The sequence below is a fragment of the Colias philodice genome, chromosome 18 (genome assembly GCF_061535455.1).
Source record: "Colias philodice isolate Cphi_HAF_F1 chromosome 18, ilColPhil1 Martin Lab GWU primary, whole genome shotgun sequence".
NCBI classification, from domain to species: Eukaryota; Metazoa; Arthropoda; class Insecta; order Lepidoptera; family Pieridae; genus Colias; species Colias philodice.
In genome coordinates, this window is record NC_143103.1 from 6,387,219 (window position 1) to 6,415,215 (window position 27,997).

Consider the following 27,997-nt stretch of genomic DNA (forward strand, 5'->3'; position numbering starts at 1 on the left):
AAAATACAAGTGACTCGTTGTTTAAGTTGCAAACAAATATTTAATGTAGGTATTCCTATATTCCTGAGTGAAAGCTATTTTTATTATTTTTTTGTATTTAAGTTTTTGTATTTAAGAATACAGTTAACATTGTAAAAAAATATTACTGTGTTAAAAATATGTTTAACTAATTGAAGTACATTACGATAGCATGGACGTATAAAAAAAGACGGACGCCGTATTACGAACAAACAACGTGAAGCCACCATAGTAAGCTAGCGATCGTGTAAAGACAATAAACACGCACACACTCTCACCATAGTAAGCTAGTCGGCCGCCATTACGTCATGAACTACCGACTGATTAACTGCGTCATTGTTTCACAAAAAATATTTAAAATGCCGTCTTGCGTGGTTAAATGGTGTCGCAACAGTACAATTTTAAATAACAAAACACAAGGGATTACATTCCACAGGGAAGCAAGTTATTTCTTTTATGTTTAAATGACAAAATTATTACGGCAAAATTTATAGAAAAAAATACAGCCGCCATTGTCATCAGGACAGCTGTTGCCATGGCAACATGGCACACACACATGGATGTTTCGCCACCATTACTAGGCTTCACTCAATGTTTAGGCGATATACCTACCGTCCGTCTTTTTTTATACGTCCATGTACGATAGTATCTACTTTTAATTATCCGGTGGTTGTACTTTTAATCACAATACCTGTTACTTAAACGTCTGGACTCTAGCTAAAGTGGACAGGGGACATCGGACTTGAAATAAAATCCCAATGATGCTCTATTGTTATATTATATTCAGTATCCAATATTGTATAATACAAGGTTAATCATAAAAGCTTTAGAAGTTTTATTTTTGATGGTGCATGATGTAATTGAGGACGTCATCTGCAGTAGCCACACTTTCCGGGATAAAATGATCTGAAATTAAAACAGTATGGAAATAAAAATAAAAAATAACACTAACTTATGTGTTTCTCTAACAACGCACGGCAAATGCGTTTAAATACATTTACGCGATCCTACCTACAACTAATATATAATTTTTTTTTTTGCGTGGTGTTTACCTTGTTCATTCTCTGCAGTAATGTTTCTTCCGATAACCACAAAATCAGTGATATCTAATACTCTGGACAACAACCCCACAGTAGGCATTCCCTTTTTTCCATTTTTTGCAAGAGTATAGCAATGTTTCACCAAATACTCAATAACTTTGGCATTAAAATCGAAGTCTTCAGAATCGTGTCCAGGAAGTTTTGTGGGATTGGTTGCATAATTTCGAAAACTGTCTTTTGAAACTGCACCTACAAAATGTCTTTAAACATATCTACTAATTAAAGTATTTATTAGAAAAAAATAACAAAACAGGTTCAGAAATGATTTAAGTTTCCATACCCTTCGTTATTCACTACGATGGCGATATTCTCTTTTCCCATTTCTTTTATAGCTTCACGACACGTATATTCAGTATCAACTTTGGGATACTTATGGTTAGGGGTAATTTTTGTAATTGGATGTTTCCACCACCTAAACAGTCAATCGCTATTATCTATACTTTATTAATATTAATAATATTATAAAGCTGAAGAGTTTGTTTGTTTGTTTGAACGCGCTAATCTCAAGATGTCCGATTGATTTGATCCTTGACGCCCGTAGCACACCTCCGCTGCGAAACCATGACCGCGGAACCGCTAGATGAATTCCGCTGTGATCAAGTGTAGTTTGAGTAGCGGAACCGGCATCGGGGAAACCTCATGCGAGTCAGTCCGGAAGCAACGATCAAAGCGAAATGTCGTCGTTATCGGAGTCAGAGGAAGAAGAAATATTATTGTGGACTTTAACTTTGAAAAGACATAAAACTCGTAGAATTTGGGTGCATGAGATTAATAAAAAAAGAAAGAAATCAGGAGAAAACCTACTATGTAATGAACTCGAGTCCCATGAAGATCGTTTCTATACATATACATATGTATTTTTAGAATGACCCCTCAGAGTTTTGATGATTTACATACTCTTTTACAAAAACAATGTAGTTCCGCGTTTTATTTTTGCCGGTTTTGACAAACACGGACGAAAACATTGCGGCACCGCAAACAAATAGCGGCGTGAGCGCGGTAATGTGGCTGGCTTTAGAAGAGATCGGCGAAACCGCGCGAAGAAAGAGATAAAAAATAGTTAGATGTATGTGTTAGAACAGGCAGTTTCGCTACTGTTCCGCTTCTCGTACACGGGACAAGACAGAGCGAAACTACTGCGGTTCCGCTGTTACAGTTCTGCAGCGGAGGTGTGCTACGGGCCTGAGCCACGCGGGTGAAACTGCGAAGCGTAACTATAACTATAATAACTAGCTCAGCAGGCCGAGACTAATGTCAGAGAATAGAATAACGCTAAGGAATAGAAACTGCTATCGCGAATTTTTGTCATAACGCCGTTAGTACACCGACGCATTCGCATGCGGCAGCGAATCTCTGCGAAACTACTGCGTAGCGAAATATCTGCGGAACCTTAGTAAACAGCAATGTTTTCGCAACTTTTTCGCAATGCGTCTGTGTAATGGCCATTTCGCAGTTCCTTGCGAAACAATACTGACAAGGACGCAACTATTTCATCTATCTATGTGCTAGAGTGAGACATATCATATGCGGAAAACCTGCCATACTACTGACAGATTTTTCGTTGTTTCGCTGCCGCACGCGAATGCGTCGGTGTACTAACAGCGTAAGCTCATGATATTTTAGTAATGGTTCGGTCACACTACCAATGACGACGACGTCCACGACCAAAATTGTCATCCAGACAAAATTGGTTCAAAATAAAATATTAAAATTTTCCGTCATATTTTCGCCGAGACGGTAAGGTAATCATATAATCACCTTTTACCAAAATTGTAGATCATAAAATTATCTATAAAAAACTTCGAATACATTTTTTTATAGGAGCCACCGTTTCTACGAAAAATCTATTTTTTCATTCATTTATCTCAAAAAAAAATTCTAAGCACCAGAACGACAGGAAATTTTAATATTTTATTTTTAATTGTGTTTTGCGCAATTTTGTTAAATTGCAACTGGATGAAAATTTTGTTCGTGGTCGTCGTCGTCGTTGGTAGGGTGAACAAATCCTTAGCGTATTCTATTCCTTCGTTGATGTTTGTCTCGGCGCGGCGCTACGATTATTTTCTTCTGTGTATTATAACTCTATATCTACCTCATGGTGTGCTCAGGCGGGTCCATGAAAAGATGTGCTTCCATCCACTGATCGTTAACAAATTTAGTCATGTAATTGCGTATACCATCTGGTAAAATTACAACGACACGTTTTGTTTTATCGAGTTTCATCGCTTTAGCAGCTCGAACAGCGGCTGCCATTGCTGTGCCACTGCTGCCTCCTAAATTATTTAAAGAATTAAAAAAAAAATATTGTTTATGGTTCACTGTTCGTATCTACGAATAAAGAGATAAGTTAAAAAAATAAATTCGCGTTCTAAAAAAATATAAATTTTTTTGATGCTAACCACATAGAAGTCCTTCCTTCTGACATAATTTTCTAGCCATTAGAAATGATTCTTCATCCGTTACCACTTCAAATGAATCGGCTACCGATTTGTCTAAAACGATAGGAATTTCAGATCCTCCAATTCCTTCAACCTGAAAAGTCGACAAGAAAGACTAGACATTTTAACATAAAAATAAATAAACAAACACGACGGATATTGAATTAACATAACACTACACCCACTAGGTACCTAGTACCTACTACATGTAAATATCTATCTGTAAACTCTGTACCTACACTATTTAAAAAACTATAAATTATATATTATATTAAATTATTACCAAAAATGGGTGACTCTTCCCGTTGACATTGAATATGGTAGATCCATCTGGTTCTGCAACTACGATGTGGCAGTCGGCGAGACGTTCTTTCAATTTATGTCCGACGCCAGACATGGTCCCTCCAGTACCAGTTCCCAACACAACCATATCTACTTGGCCCAAAGAATGCAAGATTTCTTCAGCAGTCGTTTCATAATGTATCTTAGGATTCACAGGATTTTCAAACTGTTGGATTTCAAACTGTATTATTATTGAATTATTTTCTTAGAATGACTGTTAGGTCGAATTTAAGTAGGTAGTTAGGTAGTGTTTAATAGTTAGAGTTAATAATAAAATAATATTTTTATGGCTCATATCGTGTAATTAATAATGTGTATTTTAAATTTTAATACCTGATTGAGTATAACTACGTTCTCGGGATCCTCATCGTGTATTTTTCGAGCAATATCAACGGATGATATATTTGTTTGTATAACTTCAGCCCCTAGTAGTTGCATGGTTCTGACTTTTTCATCAGAATTTTTCTGGCCAGTAATAATTATACTCTTATTTCCTAAAAATATTATAAATTTTGTATGAAGGTACAATACTTATCTATAAATGTTTGACTACAGCTGAATCTTCAGCTGTGTAAATTAAAAAACAGTAAAGTTTTCAAAAGGAAACATACTTATGCAAAAACTGTGAAACAAACGTACTTACCCATAAGGGCAGCATCAAACGCAACACCGATGCCAGTGTTACCAGAAGTCGGCTCTACAAATATCGTATTTTTCGAAATATTTCCCCCCTTTTCCGCATCTTTGACCATTGCAAGAGCAATTCTATCCTTGATAGATCCGCCAGGATTCATATATTCACATTTTGCGTCTAAAATTTTCTTAATTTAGGTACCTACATCTAGTCTTAACAGTTATATAGAGCAATGAAAAACTAGACGAATAAAAGGCAGAATATGAATGTAAGAACATCGACTAGAAACCACGTAGAAACTAAGGGCTGTCTTTTGACGATATCTTTCTGGCGACGCAATTGATCAGAAAAGCTCTGTATCTTTTTTTTTTAAATACCCATTTGAAATCAATTCATATTTACAAAATATGATTAATTTCGAATCAAATAAGCTATTGCAGTAAAAATACTCACAAATTTCACACTCCAATCCATACTCTTTCGGTATTTTATTTAACTTCACAAGAGGCGTATTTCCAACAAATTCTAAAATAGAATTATGAATTTTTCTATTTCCCCTAAAATAAACGTATTGAGTATGAATGTTTCGGATGTCTAGAGTATGTTAAATATTTGGAAAATCTAAGCTATCCTCTATAGACAATTATATACTTAGTCTAATATCGTACATATTATACTGTTTGAGTACCTACCTACTAGTAATTTTTAATTCCTGTTAAGTGCATCTATTAAGTATGTACCTACGCATCTAAGTACATAATAGCTTACCCATGTGGCTATATTATAAAATCATATAGGTATCTTACCACGGTTTCAAATGAGCTGCGTCATTTGGAATGTAAGATAGCTTGTGTCTAGCGTCAATTAAATTGAACATTGTGAACGCAGAAGTGACTTATCGATATCGATGGGACAAACTAACTTAAAGAAACGATACTGAACGAGTGTTAAAAGAATTACAGAATCTCGATTTTATTAAATATCTAGATATTTATGACCTATTAAGCATACCTATATTTAGCTTATCAGCAAAGTAAGATGCCGAGATGTCATTCATGTGGAGTAAGTTTTAACAATAGCTATTTTCATGGTCATATTCAATTTTAAATCTAGTAAAAAAATCGTTGACGTAAAGATAAAAAGGGCAATAAAAATAGATTTCTATAAATAAAACTTTTTTATTGTTCCTTAATTAAAGCAACAATTATTTTAATTTGTTAACAATTCATTAACACTGAAGGTAATGTACAAAACACGATAAAAGGAAGTATATACATAGAACTTAAAGATAACAATAACAGTTAGAACACATTAATTATAATAATAAGAACGAAATACGTGGCATTTGCACATAACAAAACTTGTAACATTAATTAATTATTTCTATAGCTAATTATTTTTTATCGCTTATAATCATGGTAACAACTAACAGACTATTGTATCCGTCTTAATAAATAACACTTTATAGTTCAATCAAAACTATTATATCACCAATGTCCTCTTTATTTTAATTCTCAAGACACTGAAAAATTATGGCTTCTTGGTATAATTATCGTAGAGCCAATCCCAAAAGCGCACCCTTTTGGGTTCGGGATCCTCCTTCATGGTAAAGTTTCCCGTTATGTCGAGGTAGTTGATGTGCTGTGTATCATTGACAGGAAGCCATTTGAAGTCTACTATTGACTCGTAGTCAATCGGAGGTGTTGGGTTTCTGAAATGTCAATATAAGTTTATGTTAAAAATGGTTCTTGTCGTTATTATTGAAGTGAAACTTCTTTATCGGGGGTGGACAAAAATTTTGTGAGACATTTTTGCGTTACGTTACGCCGCGCGCGTGACTTTTTTGCGTTACGCCGTACATATACATGTTATATTAAAGTGATCAGCAAAATCAAAGGGTTTGTTTTAATTCTAAGTCCAGTGAATTTCTAAAAAAAGTAAATAAGTAATTACATCTATTTTTCTAATACTTAGGTGTAATAATGGTATTTATTTTTCTAAGTTATTTATGATTAACCTCACTTTTTGATTGTATTTTTCAATACACTAACACGTGGGTGGAATTATGGTATCAATTTTTTCTAATACTTGAATGTTGATTGTGGTATTTATTTTTCTAAAATTGTATTTAAAGTTAACCTCAGTTTTTGATTGAATTTTTTAAAACACCAACACGTGGGCGAGATCATGTTATTTATTTTTCAAGTTATTTAAGCTTAACCTCTGTCATAATATGTATATACTATGTGCGTCATTAATTTCTGACTGTTTCGAGATTTCGACATTAGGAATTTATATTTATTACCTCTATTGTTCGAACAAAAATAAGTTACCGCCTTTAAGAACTTGCCGACAATGTAAGTACAGTATTGTTTCTTAGAAAACATTTTAGGAGTATACGATAATAAATCTATGACTCACGTTAACACGTGTTTGCTTGATTGGTGTTCAATTATGGTTTTGTGAATTCAATATTTATATAAGAATAAACCTCAAACTCTTTATGTCCAATCAAAATCCGCCTAAGTCGAAATCCTTTATAAGTTGAAAACTCTATATAACTCGAATTTTTTGGCGTCTCCCTTGGTCTTTTGAACTACCGCACGAGCTGAGCGAGCGAAGCGAGCGAGTCGCGGCAGTGGCCGGCGTAAATATTCAAATAGGTAGCGAGGAGCGAAGCGACGAGCATCTTAGGTTAACTTTTGAACTACCGTACGAGCCGAGCGAGCGAAGCGAGCGAGTTGCAGCAGCGGCCGGTGTAAATATTTAAATAGGTAGCGAGGAGCGAAGCGACGAGCATCTTAGGTTAACTTTTGATTTTTGAACTACCGCACGAGCCGAGCGAGCGAAGCGAGCGAGTTTCAGCAGCGGCTGGTGTAAATATTTAAATAGGTAGCGAGGAGCGAAGCGACGAGCGTGTTAGACTAACGTATTTCTGTAATATTGTATACAAGCTGTGCCGCGCGGTTTCACCCGCGTGGCTATGCTCCTGTTGGTCTTAGCGTGATAATATATAGCCTATATTACTCGTGGATAATGTAGCTTTCGAATGGTGAAAGAATTTTTAAAATCGGTCCAGTAGTTTATGAGCCTATTCATTACAATCAATCAAACAAACAAACAAACAAAGTTTTCCTCTTTATAGGTAATATTAGTGTAGATAGTAAATTATTTTTTGAAAAATAAGGTCATAAAGAAGTTTCACTTCTTACGTGTGTACTCTAGTACACGCACACATTTTTTTGTAAATATACACCATAGATATAAAAAATGTATGCGTGTACTAGAGTACACACGTAAGAAGAGAAACTTCTTTATGATCTTAAAAATGTCACGACTCACGAGTATGGCGTAACGCAAAAATGTCACGCGTACGGCGTAACGCAAAAATGTCACGCGTACGGCGTAACGCAAAAATGTTACACAAAATTTTTGTCCAACCCCGATAAAGAAGTTTCACTTCAAAAAAAAGAAAAAATTTATGCGTGTACAGTAACGTACAACGTAAAAAAAGAAAAAATGTATGCGTGTACAGTACAGTACACGTAAGAAGTGAAACTTCTTTATGACCTTAAAAATGTCACGAGTATGGCGTAACGCAAAAATGTCACGCGTACGGCGTAACGCAAAAATGTCACGCGTACGGCGTAACGCAAAAATGTTACACTAAATTTTTGTCCACTTTGTTTTGTCACATTTTTGTCCACACTTCAAAAGACCACTTTTGCCGCATAATTTGCATAAAATTGAGGATAAATATTACATTTTCCGTATTTCTCTCAAATTCGTAAATATTCTTACAGGTACATACAAGGTACTTTTTATGCAAGTGAAGGCAACTGATCCAACAAGTCACCTAAGACGATAGCACCTAAAAGTAAATATTTAAATAGTTAATTACCCAGTTTTTGCAAAATTTGTCCACATTTGCACCATTTTCTTGGAAACGGCTAATTCTGGCGAGTCATCGTCTAGCCTGTAGTTCAATCTTGAGAAATAGAACAGGTAGCCCATTTCATCGCCATGACAGGCTCCAGGGTGAGAGATGCCCAACATTCTTTTAAAGAGACCTAATGCACCGTCGAAAGCAAATCGATATAAGTAGGTCGGGCTCGTTCGGTTCGTTTTGGCTTGCAGACGGATCGTGTCTAGTGCGGGCCTCAAGAACATTATATCTGTGAAGAGCTATTTCAAAATATTCATTAGAGATGTAATACAAAGTAGATTTAAGCAAAATAAAATTCAAGTATTTATTTATTATCTGTATTTGGAAGACCATTACAAATACCAATGAAATAAGATTTAATAGTGTTGTTGCTTTACTGGTGAATTTCATACAAATGTCGTGTTTCTATCAATTATTAGTTAGTAGCTCTGTAACTTACATCAATAAGACTATCGATATTTCGTATGTCCACAGGTCGTTGTTGGAAGTAAAAGGCTCTGATGTGTTCTGCGACCTTTTCCAATCGTTCCTCATCAGTTGAAGCAAGTTCCGGGGGTATGACTCGGGTAAATTCATGTTCTAGCTCACTCAATAATTTAGGGTAGCGCTGTAGACCTGCGCATAATGTTAAAATTATTTTAATTAATTACAGAGTAGCTGGTACGTAGGTTCTTTTAAATTGGATGAATTTTTATGAAAATCTATTTCTAATCTGAAGAGTTTGTTTGAACGCGCTAATCACAGGAACTACTGGTCCGATTTGAAAAATTCCTTCGGTATTAGATAGCCCATTTATCGAAGAAGATAGAGTATAGACTATATATCATCACGCTAAGATCAACAGGAGCGGAGCAAATAGCAATGCGGGTAAACAGAACAGAAGAACAGCTAGTATTTTATAAGAAACTAAATTACACAATAGCGACCTGAATAATAATAATACCATACTTGATACTTGCCTCCCCAATAAATACCATTATTCATTTATAATGGAAACTAATAACATTCATAAATAATATAAGTGTATTAATTACCTACCTATAGCGTTAAACTTAATCTTTTGTTCGAACTACCACAATTCAATAATGCCTTTCACATACACACAACGCTCTGACATAATGTATTATGAATTATTTGGGGCATTTTCATTTTCACTGTATTATCTAACATGAGTTACAATAGGCACTCATATGACAATATGATGTCATAACCTATGTTACGCGAATAGCAATGCTACACAGAAAACGGCACGTTTTAGCACAATGATGTGACCTTTAATATAATATAGGCGAAATAAAGATTTTGCGTATATTATATTTCGTATCTTATTTCGAAAGGAATAATTTGATATCGATGATTCGATGAAAATAATATAATGTTACTAGTTGCTCGCCCGGACGCAATTCAGTATTCAATCGAATTAAATTCGATTGAATTAGTTTTCTTTTGGAAGCAAGCCCTCCCAGTATAGAGATCTACTTCGTTGATACTAATCAATCTGGTGGAAAAACGAATTCGTTGCAAAGTAGGAATTCAAGATCGAGGTCGAATCAAAACCGTAATCGAATTGAGAACAATATAAAAAATTCCCTTAGTTCGTCTAGTAGGTAGGTACCTACTTCTTCCACAAACCTATTAGGTATTAATTATCTAGCTTACTCCTAAGAATTGCTTTCAAAAATATAATTCATCCTCGACCAACCAATATTTCATAATCGATCCAGACGACGAATTCCTTAAGACGAATTGAGATCATCTCCCTTTTTTAAAAGTCGATTAAAAGTTAAAAAAAAAAACTTTATAAAGTCATAGTTAAGTATGTCTTTATTTTTAATATATTTTAATAATTTATTCCACAAAGAAAATAAATATTTAGCAATGACTCATAAAGGACGATTACAAGTGATTTCAATTAAAGAGTATGCGGAAAATAAATAAATATTCGTCAGCAATGCTATTATGTCATGTGGACATGACCGTACTCCAAACTTCTCGCTTTGCTAATTAAATATTTTGCAGAATTCTAATTATTATATAGGTAAATTTACTTAAAATCTTATATACAAGGTGAACAAGGCTTGAGTAAATAACGAATGACGAAGGTAGGAGTAAGGAGAGTCTGGCTGCACCTGGGTTTCCGTCGAGTTACGAAACATCGGAATTTCCGTCCAGTATACAATATGTCTAGTAGCATTTAAGCAAAGCTTGTGACCCACTTGCTTGATCCTTGATAAACGAATACCTGACTCCTTTCAAAATAAATTAAAACTCAAACGTAGATTATTGCAACATAAACTGCAAATCATTTCCATCTAACCTATGTTTAAAGTTTAAACCCTTTTGAATGTAAAAGCTATAACTATAAAGACAACTTATTTGTATCATTAGAAGTTGCCCAACCTCTATATTAATTTTGTTCTCCTTAAAATACCTATATCCTTTTTAATACGTATTTTAAAAATATTAATTAATGTATTCGAGTTTATTTAACTGTAACGTAGACGGTACATCATATCAATATGTCGTGGTTATGTTAGATAGCGTAAGTATGTTTGTACCTTAGTTGGTACAGTTAAATAGGTATAGCTCTAGGTACACGAAGTATCTTCCATAAAACGGTTCCAATTTATCCAGTCAATTAAAATTTATTTCTTAATTAATGAACACTACTCACGTCGAAACAGAATAATTCCTTCTTCCGCATTATACCCTGTGAGAAACGGCACATCTGAGCCCGGCAGCGAGTCCTTCGGCATCTTGGTGAAGAAGGCTCCGGGCAGGTCGGGCTCCACCGTCGGCAAGAACGGCAGAGCCACTGTATTGTGAAGGTCTGCTGTTTTACCCGGAGCAGCGGATAAACGAGCTCCAGCTTTAACTAGTAGCTCGCTTGGCGTGGCGCGTAAATAGCCTACAAATAATGTTTATTCAAAATTATGTTTTTGTTAATATAATACAATAATGTTATATATTAACAAAAATATAGTAACAATTACTTAACTTATATCTTATTTACATTTAAAACGCAAAAAGGATCCAAACTACTGTACCTACCAATCGGGCTGAAATTCGGGCAAGCTGCAGATATAGCCACTATGATGTATCGGCTAAGAAGAGATTCCTATCCTCAATAGGATAAAATAGGGGATGACAACTGTCTGTACCCTTAAATTATGTAGGCATTCTAAGTTTGTACCATGAAAATTTATTTTGACCATGCAAGCGAAATTGCGGGCAACTAGTGATTAAATTATAGAGGTGTACTTTAAGATCCAATAAATTGTACATATTGTATTCAATGGATTACCTTGCTACTCCTAAAAAGATGTCTTTCAATAAAATGCATGGGTAAAATTCTTATATAATGATTTAATTAACATATTCATTTTTATGGGTATGAATATAAAAGGCATCTTTAAATTTTATGTTAATAGCATACTATATGAGTAGCCTTGTTATGCCGGTAAAAAATACTGTGCATCAACAACAAATTCTTATTCATATGTACGTAAGTACATTTTTTTTATTTTTCGTTAAAGGTTTGTTTGCGTAAACGTAATTTACATAATATTGTTTGGTAGCTTCAAGTACTAGATAATAGCGCGCAATGACGTTTTCTTTCGTAGATTATACTCATCTAGAAGAATCCACTTGATACCACTGTCTGCTATTATGCTAAATTAAATTAAAAAACCAACAAGAATTTCTAGTAATTCTTTCCTTACCTAATAGTTCAGCAGTGCTGTTGGTGTCGATCCCAAGTTCTCGACCAAGTTCAAAGGCTCGTTTCTTAGGTTCCCTGGCAAGGGCCCACGGTGATATCGCCACACCACTTTGCGCTATTGCACCGTGAAACAGTCCCTAGATAATACAAAAAATATTATTTTAAACGTATTTCATATTGTCTTTAGGTAGCGTTAGCCAAGTACTATTAAGTATTATGTGCTTTAGGATTATGGCCTAGTAAATGACCATTTTATTGCCAGCTACCTTCACAATTTTTATTAATATTACTTACCTAGTTAAGAATTTTTGATTAAATTAATATTTACTATTGTAATTATTTATAATTAATATCTTAATAGGATACTTGGATACTTATATCCTCTATTCAATGGTTTATAATAATTGGGTTGCTTAATTTTTAACTGTTACTTCGCTTTCGCTTTAATGATCCTCTTAATTTAATTAAATTTTTAAATAACTGTAAAAAGTGAAATCTTTTTCATCGTAAATGTTTATAATTACCTGTGATGCGGGTGATAACATGTGCATATGGACAGACGCGGCACCGGCTGATTCACCAAAAATAGTGACACGAGCCGGGTCACCCCCGAAATATTCGATATTATCTTGTACCCACTTCAAAGCCATTACTTGATCCTAGAAAATAAAATGGACTTGATTTTGGAGGGTTTTTTCCTTCATATTATTAACTACCGGAACTTTTAGCTTCATTCACGTACAATGGCAAATATATAGTTAGTAAGTTGCGCTCTTCCAAATTATTATTTTTTTCCTAAATAATATGTTAGATCCGATCTTACTTTGCTTTGTTGTTACTCTGCATCGAATAATTAATACGTGCCAAATATTATATAAAATCAATGTAAGAGGAGTTTAAACTTATTTCTGGAAAGGGAAAGTTGTCATGACGTCACTTGTAGATACCAAAACTATATTGTAATCCAAGCTGATTCATGATACCCAAAACAACGACGTTAAACTACAGTCCACAGGTTTATATTGTTGTTTTAATGTTTATTTATTACATGCACATGCTTTCTAAATGATAAAGCATGTATGTAAATTACTGGTATCTTTTTAAATATGGATATACAAACTAGATAAATCACAATCTACTGTTGTAACATTTCTCAAATTAGGTAGTTATTATATCTCGCACTTGACCGCATTTTTTGAGTGATTACGAATATAATACAATTAAGCGTTTTAATTTTATTGGTACTTGGTTCTTGCTTATATGTTTTTAACATTGAAACTTTTTGATTTGAAATAAATGATTAATGAGATATTTTTATTTGTATACCACCTTGAGCAATGTTACAACATAGATATAAATTGTGATGATTTTTGGTTCTATTACTTAATTCATCAAAGAGTGTCATGTACCTCACCTTCTATTTTTTATCACAATGGAAGCATTACCTTTAGACCCATGTTTCCAGAGACTTCTTCGTTTTCCAAGCTCAGAAAGCCTAGAGCTCCAAGCCTATAATTAAGGGTAACAAGAACCACGCCTGCACCAACTAGGTGGTCGGGTCCGTACAGGAAAGCGTTTCCTGATCCCACTGCAAAAGCTCCACCATGAATCCAGACCATTACTGCTAGCTTTGGGTTGTATCTAAAGAGATTAACAATTTATTTTATTTACGAAAATCAGAAAAAAACGTAATGAACCAGCTTTTATTTTCAATTGTTACAGGAAATAGTAATCTGTATTGCGATATAAAGCGGATGGGTCGTTGAACAGTGTGGTCATTATATAATAATTTCCGATGTCATATGGAAGTCATTTTAAGCTAACTACTTCCTTTCATAGTTTTATCGTTATGTGGCTAGACTGATGGCTCTCTAAAAATATAAGATCTATTCTATATTTTTTTAATAAGACTTAATTTTTAAAGCCGTTTGTAAAGTATCTAGCTATCGATATGAAAACATTTATATAAAGTAGGTACACTGAATACTTTTTAAGCCAGAATAAGTAAAATTCGTGAAGATAACGAAAATATGAAAGTTTCCATACCCTGTAAGTATATCGGGTAAAGCAGGCGTGTACACATTTAGGAAGAGACAGTCCTCGTCTCCCTTATAAGTGTCGAACAACATGAACCTGTGCGGGCAAACTGCGCCCTCTTCGAGCGCGTCTCGGATGCCTGACCATGGCTCCAGCGGCGAGGGCGGTCGGAACCGCAGGGATCCTCGAGGTGACTGCGCATACCTGCACATAGTTTAAACTTATTGGACTTAAAGATTTTAGTAATATAGTTAATTTATATAATATAAATGCTATTGTTCACATCGGAAATGAAAATTCATCACAATTTTTAAACAAACATCTACCTTATAAAAGTAATAAAACTGTTAATCACCTGATGCCTTTAAAGCTATAATATGGTGTTTGCGCACTTGTCCTTGCGACAACGCGACGTCCTCGTAAGGAGCCAAGTCTGGTCGCCACTACAGGGCCTCCACCGACCCTCATTCGGTCAACCAATGCGTGCACCAGGCGGGCTGCACGTTGTGGTACATTCTGTAATCTTCGAAGAGCATGTTTCAGCCCGACCGACTCGCTTACTGTACTTGATAGTCGCCTCCATGCTCCTGTTACCTGAATAGATACAATAGACTTAATTACGTTATTCTTATAAAGATTACTCTTTTAAAGCGTCGTGCAATTTTTTTAAATAAATATGTTCAAAAATATAATCATAACATTAATTAGGTAACTTAAAAGCTTCTTGAGTCAAGACTCCTTCTTCTATAATATTATTCCAATAAAAAGTATGAATTTGGAAAAGTGTGAATTCAAACAACAATAAGCGGTATTTTTTAAATAGGTACATTATTTGCAAATGTCGAGTTAAAACCAATATAAAAATTTCGTAGTTAGTCAACTATAAAAAGATAAAGACCTACGTAAAATTATTACAATGATATGATAATTATACAGTCCATAAACGGTGATAATATATAATTTTGAATCGTTTACGTAATGATGTCTTACTTTTCATTACCGACTCTCAAAAAATGGTACCGCCGAAATGTTATATATTATGTATAATTTGTTATGAACTCAATTACGAATAATAATTTATTAACTGATATTGATTGTGGATCTATCTTATTAATTTTGGATAATAAAATAATACACAATGTAATTGATTTAGAGAGCCACGCAGAGCTTTCACGCAGAGCTATCTGCTGATACAATAATAAATTGTTATTTATTAATTTTATTAGTATGTATGTATATGTATTGCTTGTTATGTACGGAAAAAATAGATATTGAATTCTTTTTATCGATCAACAACTAACACCACCTAATGAAAACATCCTTCAGATTCTAAAGATTCCCACAAAATTCTATGAAATCACTGGAAAGGCGATGTTTTATTTTTTTTTAAGACTCGATCAATTATACAAATACCTTTAAGAAGTAATTTACTTGTCAATCAATCATTTTTATTTTAACATATTAGGTTTACTTACAATAAACGTTTTGCAATGAGCACTCGTTATTACATTCGACTTGACATAAATATGAGCAAAACGATATAAGATATTGCACGACACCATATAGATAATTACATGATCATTTCTTTGTAGAACATTCAGGCAATTTATGAACATCCAATATACTTTTCATAAGAAACGAATGTTTTAGATTACTGTCATTAGATACATTATCACTACATAGTATAAAACAAAGTCGCTTTATGTATGCTTTAATCTTTAAAAATACGCAACGGATTTTGATGCGGTTATTTTTATTAGATAGAGTGTTTCAAGAGGAAGGTTTTAGCACAGACTAATAATAATATACTAGGTTTTAGTATATATGTAATTTATCAGGTTTTAGACAAAGCGGGCGAAGCCGCGAGTGGAAAGCTAATACTGTATACTACATATTGTACGTTAGAAATGACACGAATTAGAAATATTTAACCATTATAATAAACATTATAAAAATAAAATATAATATTAGTTAGTAGGTAATCTGTAAATATCTGTAATCTTCTTTTACCTATTTTATTTGCAACGTATTACAATCTAGATGAGTTACCAACAGCAATTATCTTTTACTTTAACTCTACAGTAGGTAACTGTTATACCTTTCTTCTAATGATCTACCAATGGTATTTTTATTGAAGTTACGTGCCTTCTTTTTGAACAGAATTTAAAACCTTTATTTGACATACCTATTCTTATTTAAAAATTAAGTAAGTACATATTTAAATCTTATACCGATGTCAAGGATTATCACGAAGTACGAACACGTAGAGCGAAATGAAGCGAGTAAAATGAATGCAAACTGCTTATAGTTTGGACACAAAATTGTAGAAATTTGAATTTTTGCTATCTTCGTGTATCTTCCTAAAGATATATACATAATTAAAAAAATCTTGTAGTTAAATATGATTATTGTCGCAAATTTCTCTAGTGCCTATAGAGTCAGGATTAAAACTCATCGATTTGAGTTATCACATTTAAAAAGAAGTGCGTCTTCTGTATACAAATGGTTTACTTATACATATAGTGGTTGCCTAACATGACAGATTATATTGCTCTGTGAAACAATGTGCCCTCGCAAGTAACGCAATCCCACGTGGTATCATTCTAAACGTTCCTGTAATTTTTTATCTGTGATTCCAAAGGCGTGAGAACAATGGAGATTTTGATTCGTGCTTCCACAATGACCTCTTTTTTCAACATGCGAATAACATCTTACATTTAAATTACCCCGTATTAGATGCGACATAACATTTATTCCTACAACTCTCTTTTATTATTACTGTTAATTTTATTAAATCTGAAACTAACTACAAGCAACCTATGCTCTACATTTTGGTTATTCGTATCAACTATATATCTAGTTATATATATCAAAGGATAAACAAGCTCGGTGGAATTAATTTTACTAATACACGTTCATTCACTTCATTGTTTCTCTGTATTCAACACAATAATTTAATGCTATAATAAAATAATATAAAAGATATTATGTAACTTCAAAGTTTCTAATCTACATTCCCGTACTATTAAAAGCTCTAAAAACTGTTCACAATGGTTACACAAAGGCGTGAACATTACTAAAGAATGTAACCGGCATCTCTTATAGCAAGCTTATTATAACATTACTATGTCTTTTCGTACCGTGACACCCTTAACGCAAGCTTGTTGCAGCGTTAAACTGATTTTGTTTTTCTAGCAATTTTGATGACGTCACTCGTAATAGTTCACTCAATTATTGGGACCGGTGCGAACTGCGATCTATTTGACAATTTGACAGTTATCACTTATCAGATATTATTAGAACTTTACATCGGCTTGTTCGAAGAAAAGGCTTCAAACCTTTTGATTTAAGAAGAATCGTGTACCTAAATAGTAAACAAGTGCGTAATCATCACGAGTCCCTATGAGATATGGGGGCATCATATGAACAATTTGAAAATACAATATAACCTACAGATTTATCTGTGTAAGTACCATATAATGTAAGTACCTTACCCAATGCAAATCTATTTAAAAATACGTCTGTTTATGTACACATTCTCCACTTGTTATTTCTCTGTATAATAAAATGCAACTCTACTTATTCCCTAAACATAAATTTTATCTAATACTTAATGTAAATCTATAAAAGATTGTTTATTATTTCTTCATGATTCAATATATTTTATCATGTTATTATTTACCTATATAGAATATAAGACTATAAAAGTAAATCTACACTCAAATACACTACCCATATTATACTTATGTAATCTGTTGTTAAGGATCTCATTTAATTTTGAGAAATAAAACCATTATTTATTTCCAGATTCTACAATCAATTCCGAGCACTAGGAATAAGATTACCCAGAGTAACCACATGGAACCATTGATAGTATTCAAGAAGCCATAGTGCCAGCGCAACATGAATATATTTTTTTCAATAGGAAGCAATATCCTACTTTAAATGTTTAAGTGCAATAAAAAACATTTATAAATCCAAAATCTTTATTTAGTCCTTTTTATTTATTTATTGACAAATCATTTGCTCCTTTACTTCTCTTGATATCATTTATATAAAAAAAAGTGATAAAACATGGAAGTATTCGAAATTAGATTCAATTCTATTTAGCTTAAATATTTATTAAAAACAATTAGGTATATATATAACTCAAATCCAAATTTGTAAGTAAATAGCATATTAAAAACACCCTTGATTAAAAAAAATTAAGTTTTATTTATAGTACCAGCCTTTAAAACTTAAAATGCAATAAACAAAAACTTTATATTTACATCACAATGAATAATTCCTACACTAATAGATTAATGGTATTTATATTTTTATTTTAAATTTAAATCAATTATTGTATTTGCATAATAAAGAGTAGATAAATAATTTAAGAACTTGCAGTACTTATGTATACTTTTAATTTCATTTTTATTAAACTTAAAATGAAAACAATGTAGGTACTATATTAAGGTACAATTAAATTTTTACATTTTCAGATGTATGATACAAATATGAATATTTTAAGTGTAGACATGGTGGCGCCTCCCCCAACTTGAAGTTCTCACTACCACATGATCATCTCCCAAGCCGGTACTTCCTTGTTCAATGTTTGGGCAAGCCGGCAATCAACACAACTGTGAAAGATAAATTGGACTTAAACTGATTCTTTGTTGCTTTAAAATTTAATAAGTACATTTAATAAGTTTACTTTTATTATTAAAGGGCTTGTCATGGTGTATGTAAACGTCTAAAAAGAAGTTTTTTAAACAATGTCGGTATGGTTTGTTAAATACCTTATTTGTTAATAATTTTTCAAGTATTTCGACGTTTTAGTTGTTTATCTTGCAATTCTTAATATTGTATTAAAAAAAACTTAAATGTGTAGGTACAATGCCTTAGAAAACTTTTAATATAAGTAGCTTCTAACCAAACATAGATAGGTTTGCTTATAAATTAATATAAATATTTACTTTTAACCAGCTGCTCTAGTTTTTGTGAACTCCCAAATCATTTGCACTTATACTTTCAGAGAATTCTATCAACTTCGTCTCAGCATAACTTTTAACTCGTTGGGAGTTATTTATGAACCTTTGTCTTTGTAACTTCAGGATCAAGGAGCTTCGCGCACTCTGCACAATGTTCTGCTGCAAGTTAAATAAAAATTACTTCAATTAACAATAATCAAAACAGACGAAATCATGCAAAAACCAATACTTTATTCGTAAAAATATATGTGTTATCATAAATCGTCCAATGTTTTAGATATATTTATTACTCGTATATTATCTTACCTTGCTATTTCAATTGCTCTTTCATGCATTCTTTAATGCATATTACTTATCTTTCGCAATTTTTCAATTTGATTTATCCAAATTTTAGATAATAATACGAGGACAGTGATTATGACATTTGGATTTTTGACGTTTAATTTTCAATCACCGCCATTTTTATAATAACAACCTTGTTTTGTTGAGTTCACAAAATAATCTTACTTTATTTTGGTACCGGGAGCATTTTCAACATGATTAATATACGATTGCCTACAATGTCCAAAGAGCGAATGAATTCCGAAGTTTTGTCTATTTTTTTAAGATTAATGGCTTGGCTACGAGGCTTTTAGGCCAAGTCGTAATGATTTGTATCGAACATTAAACGTCAAAAATCAAAATGTCATGTCACTGTCCTCATAATTCATATTATTATCTAAAATTTCAGATAAACTTAAACTTAAATATGTGAATCTCATCTCTGGATAAATGATAAAGTGCGAAAAAGCAATATTGAAATAGCAAGGTAAGATAAAGTACGAGTAAGGACGATTTATGATAACAGACTACAGAGATATATTTTTACGAATAAAGTTTTGGTTTTTGCATGATTTCGTCTGTTTTGATTATTGTTACTTAATTGAAGTAATTTTTATTTATCTTACAGCAGAACATTGTGCAGAGTGCGCGAAGCTCCCTGACCCCGAAATTACAAAGACAAAGATAGGTACATGAATAACTCCCAACGAGGTAAAAGTTATGATGAGACGAAGTTGATAGAATTCTCTGCTGAAAGTTTAAGTGCAAATGATTTGGGAGTTCACAAAAACTAGAGCAGCTGGTCAAAAGTAAATATTTATATTAATTTATAAGCAAACCTATCTATGTTTGGTTAGAAGTTACTTATATTAACAGTTTTGTAAGGAATTACACACCTACACATTTAACTTTTTTTTAAATACGATATTAAGAATTGCAAGATAAACAACTAAAATGTTAAAATACTTGAAAAATGATTAGGTAACAAATAAAGTATTTATTATTTAACAAACTATACCGACATTGTTTAAAAAAACATCTTAAATTACATACACCATGACAAGCCCTTTAATAATAAAAGTAAACATATTAAATGTACTTATTAAATTTTAAAGCAACAAAGAATCAGTTTAAATCCAATTTATCTTTCACAGTTGTGTTGATTGCCGGCTTGCCCAAACATTGAACAAGGAAGTACCGGCTTGGGAGATGATCATGTGGTAGTGAGAATTTCAAGTTGGGGGAGGCGCCACCATGTCTACACTTAAAATATTCAAAGAAAATGTAAAAATTTAATTGTACCTTAATATAGTACCTACATTGTTTTCATTTTAAGTTTAATAAAAATGAAATTAAAAGTATACATAAGTACTGCAAGTTTTTGAATTATTTATCTACTGTATATTATGCAAATGCAATACATAATTGATTTAAATTTAAAATAAAAATATAAATACCATTAAACTGTTAGTGCAGGAATTATTCATTGTGATGTAAATATAAAGTTTTTGTTTATTGCATTTTAAGTTTTAAAGGCTGGTATTATAAATAAGACTTTATTTTTTTAATCAAGGGTCTTTTTAATATGCTATTTACTTACAAATTTGGATTTGAGTAATATACCTAATTGTTTTTAATTAATATTTAATCAAAATAGAATTGAATCTATTTTCAAATAATTCCATGTTTTATTACATTTTTTTATATATAAATGTTATCAAGAGAAGTAAAGGAGCAAATGTTTTGTCAATGAATAAATAAAAAGGACTAAATAAAGATTTTGGATTTATAAAATATGTTTTTAATTGCACTAATACATTTAAAGCATGATATTGCTTCCTATTGAAAAAAATATATTCATAAGTTGCGCTGGCACTTTATAGCTTCTTGAATACTATCAATGCTTCCATGTGGTTACGCTGGGACCTGGGTAATCTTATCCCTAGTACTCGGAATTGATTGTAGAATCTGGAAATAAATAATGGTATTATTTCTCAAAATTAAATGACATCCCTAACATAAGTATGGGTAGTGCATTTGAGTGTAGATTTACTTTTAAGTGTTTTATTATATAAATAATATAACATGATAAAATATATTGAATCAAGAAGAAATAATAAACAATCTTTTATAGATTTACATTAAGTAGGTATTAGATAAAATTTATGTTTAGAGAATAAGTAGGGTTGCATTTTATTATATAGAGAAATAACAAGTGGAGAATGTGTACATAAACAAACGTATTTTTAAATATACTCTTAAGATTTGCATTGGGTATGGTACTTACATTACTTTTATCTTACACAGATAAATCTGTAGGTTATAATTGTATTTTAGATTGTTCATATGATGCCCCCATATCTCATAGAGACTCGTGATGATTGCGCACTTCGCAATAATAAATTATTTACACGATTCTTCTTAAATCAAAAGGTTTGAAGCCTTTTCTTGGAACAACCCGATGTAGTTATGTTAATTTTGCATTTTTAATATAATAAATGTATTATCTTCTTTAAAAGCTTCATTTATTAAATAGATTTCCAACTACATACGTTTCACTTAAATTTAATGTGTATTCTTTTAATAATATTCAAAATAATGTTATAAAAGTTCCATATTTACAACTTCACTAAAATTGCTTAAAACTGTCATTATTGACATTATAACAAGAATGCTAAATGTCAAAGAGAGCGTGCCGGTTCCAATTTTTCGATTGACGTCTCGAAACCGCTCGAAACAGTCTTGTTGCAATTGGTTTTCATATGTTTTAGAAGGTCCCGGTGCCAAAAAAGTAAGATTATTTTGTGAACGCAACAAAACGTACCCATAATAAGACTGTTATTCTAAAGGTGCCGGTTACCCCCCAGATTGTTTCATTTCCCATATTTATTACTATTACCATAATATGACGCGAATCGGTGGAGGGCAAGCCGCTAATTGCTTAGCCCTGAAATAATTTTGCTTGTACAGAAAAAAACTGTGACATGTGTACCTAAATAAACGTTAAAAAGATTTAGTTTAAAAATGCTATGTTAGTATGTAAACTGTATATTATGCATATTACTTGCTCTGTGGTAAGTATACCTATGCTAATTTTATACATATTACCTAGCAACGAATAGATGGGAATTTGATCATGTTTTGATAGTAGAAAATATTATTATGTAGGAAAAAATCTTCTAATTTTTTGTAGTACGGTAGTCTCTTGATTTTTTTACACAAAATAGTTTTGAAACAAAGCTTAATTTAAATGAAACAAGTTTTAATTTAAATGAAATATCGAATGATTATTTTAATTCTAAATAAATCGCCATAATTATTTATACTCTACAAAAATAAAATCAAAGTGTGTATTGTGTAAGTGTATTCCTTAAATGTTAACTTACTTTCATGGAGTTGAGGCTGCTGGCTGCATTGATGACGACGTCTCCAAGCGCGGCGGGAGGCAGGGCGTCGCTCCCGAGCTCCAGGGAACACACACACAGAACTATCGCGAACCACCAGACACGCATTTTCACTATTATTCTCAGAGTCTTATTCACTTCACAAAAGTTATTAACATATTATTTATCCTTGTTTCCCATTTTTTACTGTCTCACAAAACAACACCTAATGTAGGTATTTTCTGTTATTCAGCGTACGGTCAGATAACGTCTGAAACAAAATTTTATCTGTTTGAATATTATATTAAGTTTTCTTTTTTGTTTTGGCCTGTTTCTTTATAAAATATACAATACATTTCGTAGCGTTAATTCTAAGATTGTCGTCATATTTAGATAGGCATTTATTCGTTTTTTTTTCTGATTGACTCGGTATCAGTTACACAAGTTTGTTACAGTAATGTTGTAGTGATTGGAAACATTTTTATAGTGTATACTCTATTTAAGCAAAATGTTTAGCGGCCTGTATTCGTTCTCGATATTTATTCAAGTCACTTTCACCATCTGTGCGTTTGAAACCGGCCGCTTGCAATGCCCACGATTATGACCAAATTCAAAAATAAACAGATCATTTTAACACATTAAACAAAACGTCTTCCATGGAAAAAGATTTCGTGTTAATTTCACGTGGATTTTTTATTACAACATAGCGGATTTTGCTCGATTATCGTGTCGTCAGTACATAAGAGTTCAACGCAACACTCTTTAAAAGCGACGCGTTCTAGAAAGTCTGATTAAAGCTTAAAAATCTATCTGTTTTTATTAAAATAATTAAGCTCTATGACACTACAGATAGATATTAGATTAGATATTACACTACAGATTTTATAAATTTTAATTTCGTGCAAAAGATCTTAGTTAACTACAACTCAAATTATAATACACTTAGGTACTTTTTTTTAACATAACTATAATTATATTGTCATGACCTTTAAATTCCTCTTTTGTAGTTAGCCGCGATTGTAAAATATGTTTATAAATAAGTACCTAAAATTTAAGTATGTATTGGTAAGTACTAAATAATATCTTAATTATAATTGTAATTATGACATTATGAATCAAGATTACATACCTACAATAGAGTTACCTAACCCATACAAAGCCTCGAAAAGTTTACGTAAAGTCAGTTGATATCTTTGATCGTTACGTCATATGAAAATTACATCCCTGTACAATACAGTTTGAAAGCATACCGTAATTTCACTGTCTACTGTCTAACACAGAGCAAGTTATCTGTCTAACCTTCCGCTTTGTACGTTCGTTACTCAGTTGTAACATACATAGATAAAGTTATATCAATTTCTTTATTATGTAATGTCCTTGTGTGCACGACTCTTGAGTTTATTCAACCGCAATTATTCATATTTTTGTATGAGAATGAAAGATTCAGATCTTACGCTATTTAGGTACAACCCAAATTAATAAACATACTTAATTATTTTTATAAAAATTTATATTCGATCAAAAAGGAAAAGATTTTTTGGAAACAGCTAACTTTTTTTTCGAATGTTAATTACTTTGGTACTATAACATGACCCACGCCGCTTCGGTTTATCTCAAAAATAATTTTTACAAATTTTGCAATAAGTATGTTGTTCCGTGTCTATTGTTCGTAGCATAATTTTAGCTTATAGGTATAAGGTAGCCTTACTCGATAAATAAACTATCGAACACAAAACAAATTTTTCAATTCGGGCCTAGTCAAGAAATGGTCTCGTGATCTTTTTTCAATCTTCCAAGCCTTTATTTCATTCGTAATTATGATGCTTATCCTAACCCTTTAAAAGCGAGCAACACATTTGCAGAGCCCTACTTGTGCAAATGTTCATGGACGGTGGTGTTAGCTTACCATCAGGTGAACCAGCAGCTCGGTTGTTCGCTCTAACATAAACAAATATATAAACTTCCTGAAATAAACGCAAATTAACAAACTTTTCAGCTATATAATAATAGTGTAGTATAGTTTTCTGTGTGGGATAAGTTTATTTTTATAAAATATGTAGAACCAGCGGGCTCTATATTGGGTGCTAAAGTTAGTGAATAACATTATTTTTATTAGATTATCAAATAAATTTTCTGTTAATCAAACAAGCACTATAATGCTTAAAAAACATACTTAGTTTTTAGATAAATGATCAAACTATTTTCAGTGTTTATTAAATCTCTATAAAAATATTTATGGTGATCAACGATAGTGGGATTTTATATTCAATAAATAAATAAATAACCCAACGAGACGATCTAAAAGTTAAGTAATTATGTAGTAGACTACAACCAGACACTACAACCTTGCTTAAACTTGTGGGATGCTTTATTATGATTTGACCACAGACCATTGCGCATGCAAAAACATAATTGAATTAACCATGACCAATGAATTTTCATAAGTAATCTAATGATTTAAGCGTAACATTAATGGTAACTGTTAAATTTCGCAAAGTGACCCTGGACAGTTCTCATATGCATGAAACTATTGACATAGCTGCACAAATTACGACATATACGTACAAAGATCGTTTTATAATAGTAGATACTTTTAACTTTTTTGTATGACAGCAATATTGCAGCACATGCAGTAAGCTTGTGTACTGCTTGTGCTTGTGCAAACTGGGCTAATATTGTTAAGCATAAGATTTATATTGTGACAATAATATTTAAAGATAGAAATTACTAATGACATCGATGGATCTATCTGGGACATTGGCTTCAAAACGGATTTAATTATGTAAATTTGAAATATCATACCTAATCAAATCTTATAATAGGTTACCTATAACCGACATACCTATTTTGAAATGAAAACTTCTTTAGCGGCGTTGAGCACTTTTTCTGTAATGGGTATAAAAATCTTAAACTCGCGTCAGGACACGTGACCTGATCGAAAAAGCGTAAGACGGATACCATTCCAAAATATCAAAATTGTTCAACGTTAAAATATTCAAGTTTTCACTTCTGCCTGGTGTTTGTTTTGTTTTCACTCCTGGAGTGCAACCCGTCTTTTTTTTTATTTTTCGGCATAGGTATGTAGAGAACTCAGTGATACCTACAAGGATCATCAGCTTGATTGACATCGCTGACTAGCGCGGCGCTCCCCTGAGTATATAATATGATCTGTGGACTTGCGGGATAAGTAAATACATATTATCAATTTCAGAAAATTACTATCTTTATTTTCATCACTGTTGATATAATTTCTCGCCAAAATATTTGACGTCCAGTGTGTATCTACAGAATGTACACATTTTCGCAACATACATTTAGCTATGTAAGAATTAACATTTAATTACAAACCGTAATACTTTACATTAAAGCAATCATACTTTTTTTCATAATACATGGATCTTATGATACTCACTGATCTATTAGTTATAGTAGGTACTCATATACTCTTGTACTGAAAGCTCTTTATGTTATAGATGACCTAAATCCTAAATCGGACTATTTTTTGTATATTTTTTAGTAAATTATTTCTAACATAGTTATAGCTATATGGAAAATACTGTAAATAAAATAAATATACGATGAATTCGAGTGTAATGTAAATAAATAAATAATAAATTAGTGAATAATTTTCCCAGGCTGCCGGTCGTGCCGTCGGCGACAGCTACGGCCTACGATAGCCCGAAAAGCCACAATATTTATATTTTATAATTCCTTTTTATGTAAAACAAAAGATTGGATCAGATATTTTTAGATGAAATCAAAACATTGTCAAATTTTAAACAAATTAATATAAGAGCCCACGACGGCCAGACTTTCCTTTCTTTCGGAAAGTTGAAAGTTTCTCTGTATATGTCTCCTATACAGATAAGAACGACCAGCGACTATCAAGTTTGGGTTGTGGTTACTTTGGCAGGAAACAGGTAGTGAAGGTGTATAAAATAGTACCTAACTTTCATTATAGTTTAAAAGCTAAATTTTATATATGTTACTTGGGGACCTATAAAAAGACATTACCTTAAGAGCCAGACAGTTTTCATGGTTCTTACATCTAGCCAGACACATTTAAAAAATAACTAACATATCATCAAATTCACATAACTACCTAAAAGCGTAACAAATATGAAATAACCCACTAAAAACATTAGTTAACTATAATTATTAAAAAAATAAAAGTATAATATATAAGTAATAAAGTTATTACTTATCTTTAACTTAGACTTATGTTGATGGAATTTCACGTATCCCGATGACTTTTTTATTGTGTCATCGAGATACGTGAAATTTCATCAACATAAACCCCCGTAAAAGATAAGTAATAACTTTATTACTTATATATTATACTTTTATTTTTTTAATAATTATAGTTAACTAATGTTTTAGTGGGTTATTTCATATTTGTTACGCTTTTAGGTAGTTATGTGAATTTGATGATATGTTAGTTATTTTTTAAATGAGTCTGGCTAGATGTAAGAACCATGAAAACTGTCTGGCTCTTAAGGTAATGTCTTTTTATAGGTCCCCAAGTAACATATATAAAATTTAGCTTTTAAACTATAATGAAAGTTAGGTACTATTTTATACACCTTCACTACCTGTTTCCTGCCAAAGTAACCACAACCCAAACTTGATAGTCGCTGGTCGTTCTTATCTGTATAGGAGACATATACAGAGAAACTTTCAACTTTCCGAAAGAAAGGAAAGTCTGGCCGTCGTGGGCTCTTGATCTAAATAGAATATGACTTGAAAAATATTTATATAGGTAGAATATAAACTTATTCACTAAGGAACAAACGAGGAATGTAGGTTAGTTACTAATTACATAATTTTATTAGTAAATAAACAAGAACCTACGTAATATTTCAGCTCCACTGTAAAGCGAAAGACTATGAACTTTTAAACTCTTTTCTTTAAAAAATGTTGTTATCACTGTTAACTTTCATTAATAAAAATAAGATTGTTCGTGTTATGTTATATGAATGCACACAGAGCAAGCGCGCGCGACCCGTGCGTATAGCTGTACCGACTTCACTAAAGCGACAGGTCGGCCAAGTGGTTACCCAACACCACCCACCACAAACCAGGTT

General features: G+C 32.2%; 2 protein-coding genes and 2 long non-coding RNA genes across 5 annotated transcripts; 1 reads left to right on the forward strand and 3 right to left on the reverse strand.

Annotated features, from left to right (window-relative positions):
- Nucleotides 1-735: 735 nt before the first annotated feature.
- On the reverse strand, nucleotides 736-4,858 carry LOC149480509 (cystathionine beta-synthase-like). 2 transcript variants are annotated; one of them, XM_089706407.1, is made up of 8 exons: nucleotides 4,542-4,858; nucleotides 4,232-4,392; nucleotides 3,840-4,064; nucleotides 3,518-3,650; nucleotides 3,211-3,391; nucleotides 1,399-1,530; nucleotides 1,071-1,318; nucleotides 736-924 (listed from the first exon to the last, which is right to left on the reverse strand). In XM_089706407.1, exons 1-8 carry the CDS (start codon nucleotides 4,690-4,692, stop codon nucleotides 854-856), a joined length of 1,302 nt encoding a protein of 433 aa, XP_089562533.1. In that variant the 5' UTR covers nucleotides 4,693-4,858; the 3' UTR covers nucleotides 736-853. The 2 variants fall into 2 exon arrangements, with proteins under 2 accessions (XP_089562533.1, XP_089562534.1); XM_089706408.1 differs by lacking the exons at nucleotides 1,071-1,318; nucleotides 1,399-1,530 and having other exon boundaries at nucleotides 765-924.
- Nucleotides 4,859-5,690: 832 nt separating this feature from the next.
- Nucleotides 5,691-27,959, reverse strand: LOC149480510 (carboxylic ester hydrolase). The gene is made up of 11 exons (XM_089706406.1): nucleotides 27,765-27,959; nucleotides 22,917-23,184; nucleotides 14,592-14,830; nucleotides 14,246-14,440; nucleotides 13,645-13,840; nucleotides 12,724-12,858; nucleotides 12,201-12,336; nucleotides 11,153-11,386; nucleotides 8,918-9,093; nucleotides 8,434-8,717; nucleotides 5,691-6,243 (listed from the first exon to the last, which is right to left on the reverse strand). Exons 2-11 carry the CDS (start codon nucleotides 23,040-23,042, stop codon nucleotides 6,063-6,065), a joined length of 1,902 nt encoding a protein of 633 aa, XP_089562532.1. The 5' UTR covers nucleotides 23,043-23,184; nucleotides 27,765-27,959; the 3' UTR covers nucleotides 5,691-6,062.
- LOC149480511 (uncharacterized) lies at nucleotides 18,363-19,655 on the reverse strand. The gene is made up of 3 exons (XR_016316986.1): nucleotides 19,516-19,655; nucleotides 19,313-19,368; nucleotides 18,363-18,858 (listed from the first exon to the last, which is right to left on the reverse strand). It is a non-coding gene; the product is annotated as an uncharacterized LOC149480511 (long non-coding RNA).
- LOC149480512 (uncharacterized) lies at nucleotides 19,776-20,918 on the forward strand. The gene is made up of 3 exons (XR_016316985.1): nucleotides 19,776-20,017; nucleotides 20,159-20,339; nucleotides 20,685-20,918. It is a non-coding gene; the product is annotated as an uncharacterized LOC149480512 (long non-coding RNA).
- Nucleotides 27,960-27,997: the final 38 nt, after the last annotated feature.

Excerpts from the sequence above, each read along its gene's own strand:
- LOC149480510 (XM_089706406.1), bottom strand. The coding sequence starts at position 23,042 with ATGCGTGTCTGGTGGTTCGCGATAGTTCTGTGTGTGTGTTCCCTGGAG. Across the intron at positions 9,094-11,152 it reads AGGAATTATTCTGTTTCGAC|GTCTACAGCGCTACCCTAAA; the intron begins GTGAGTAGTGTT and ends CATTATGCGCAG. Across the intron at positions 6,244-8,433 it reads ACAAATTTTGCAAAAACTGG|AAACCCAACACCTCCGATTG; the intron begins GTAATTAACTAT and ends TTGACATTTCAG.
- LOC149480509 (XM_089706407.1), bottom strand. The coding sequence starts at position 4,692 with ATGAATCCTGGCGGATCTATCAAGGATAGAATTGCTCTTGCAATGGTC. Across the intron at positions 3,392-3,517 it reads GAAGGAAGGACTTCTATGTG|GAGGCAGCAGTGGCACAGCA; the intron begins GTTAGCATCAAA and ends TAAATAATTTAG. Across the intron at positions 1,319-1,398 it reads ATCGTAGTGAATAACGAAGG|ACATTTTGTAGGTGCAGTTT; the intron begins GTATGGAAACTT and ends ATATGTTTAAAG.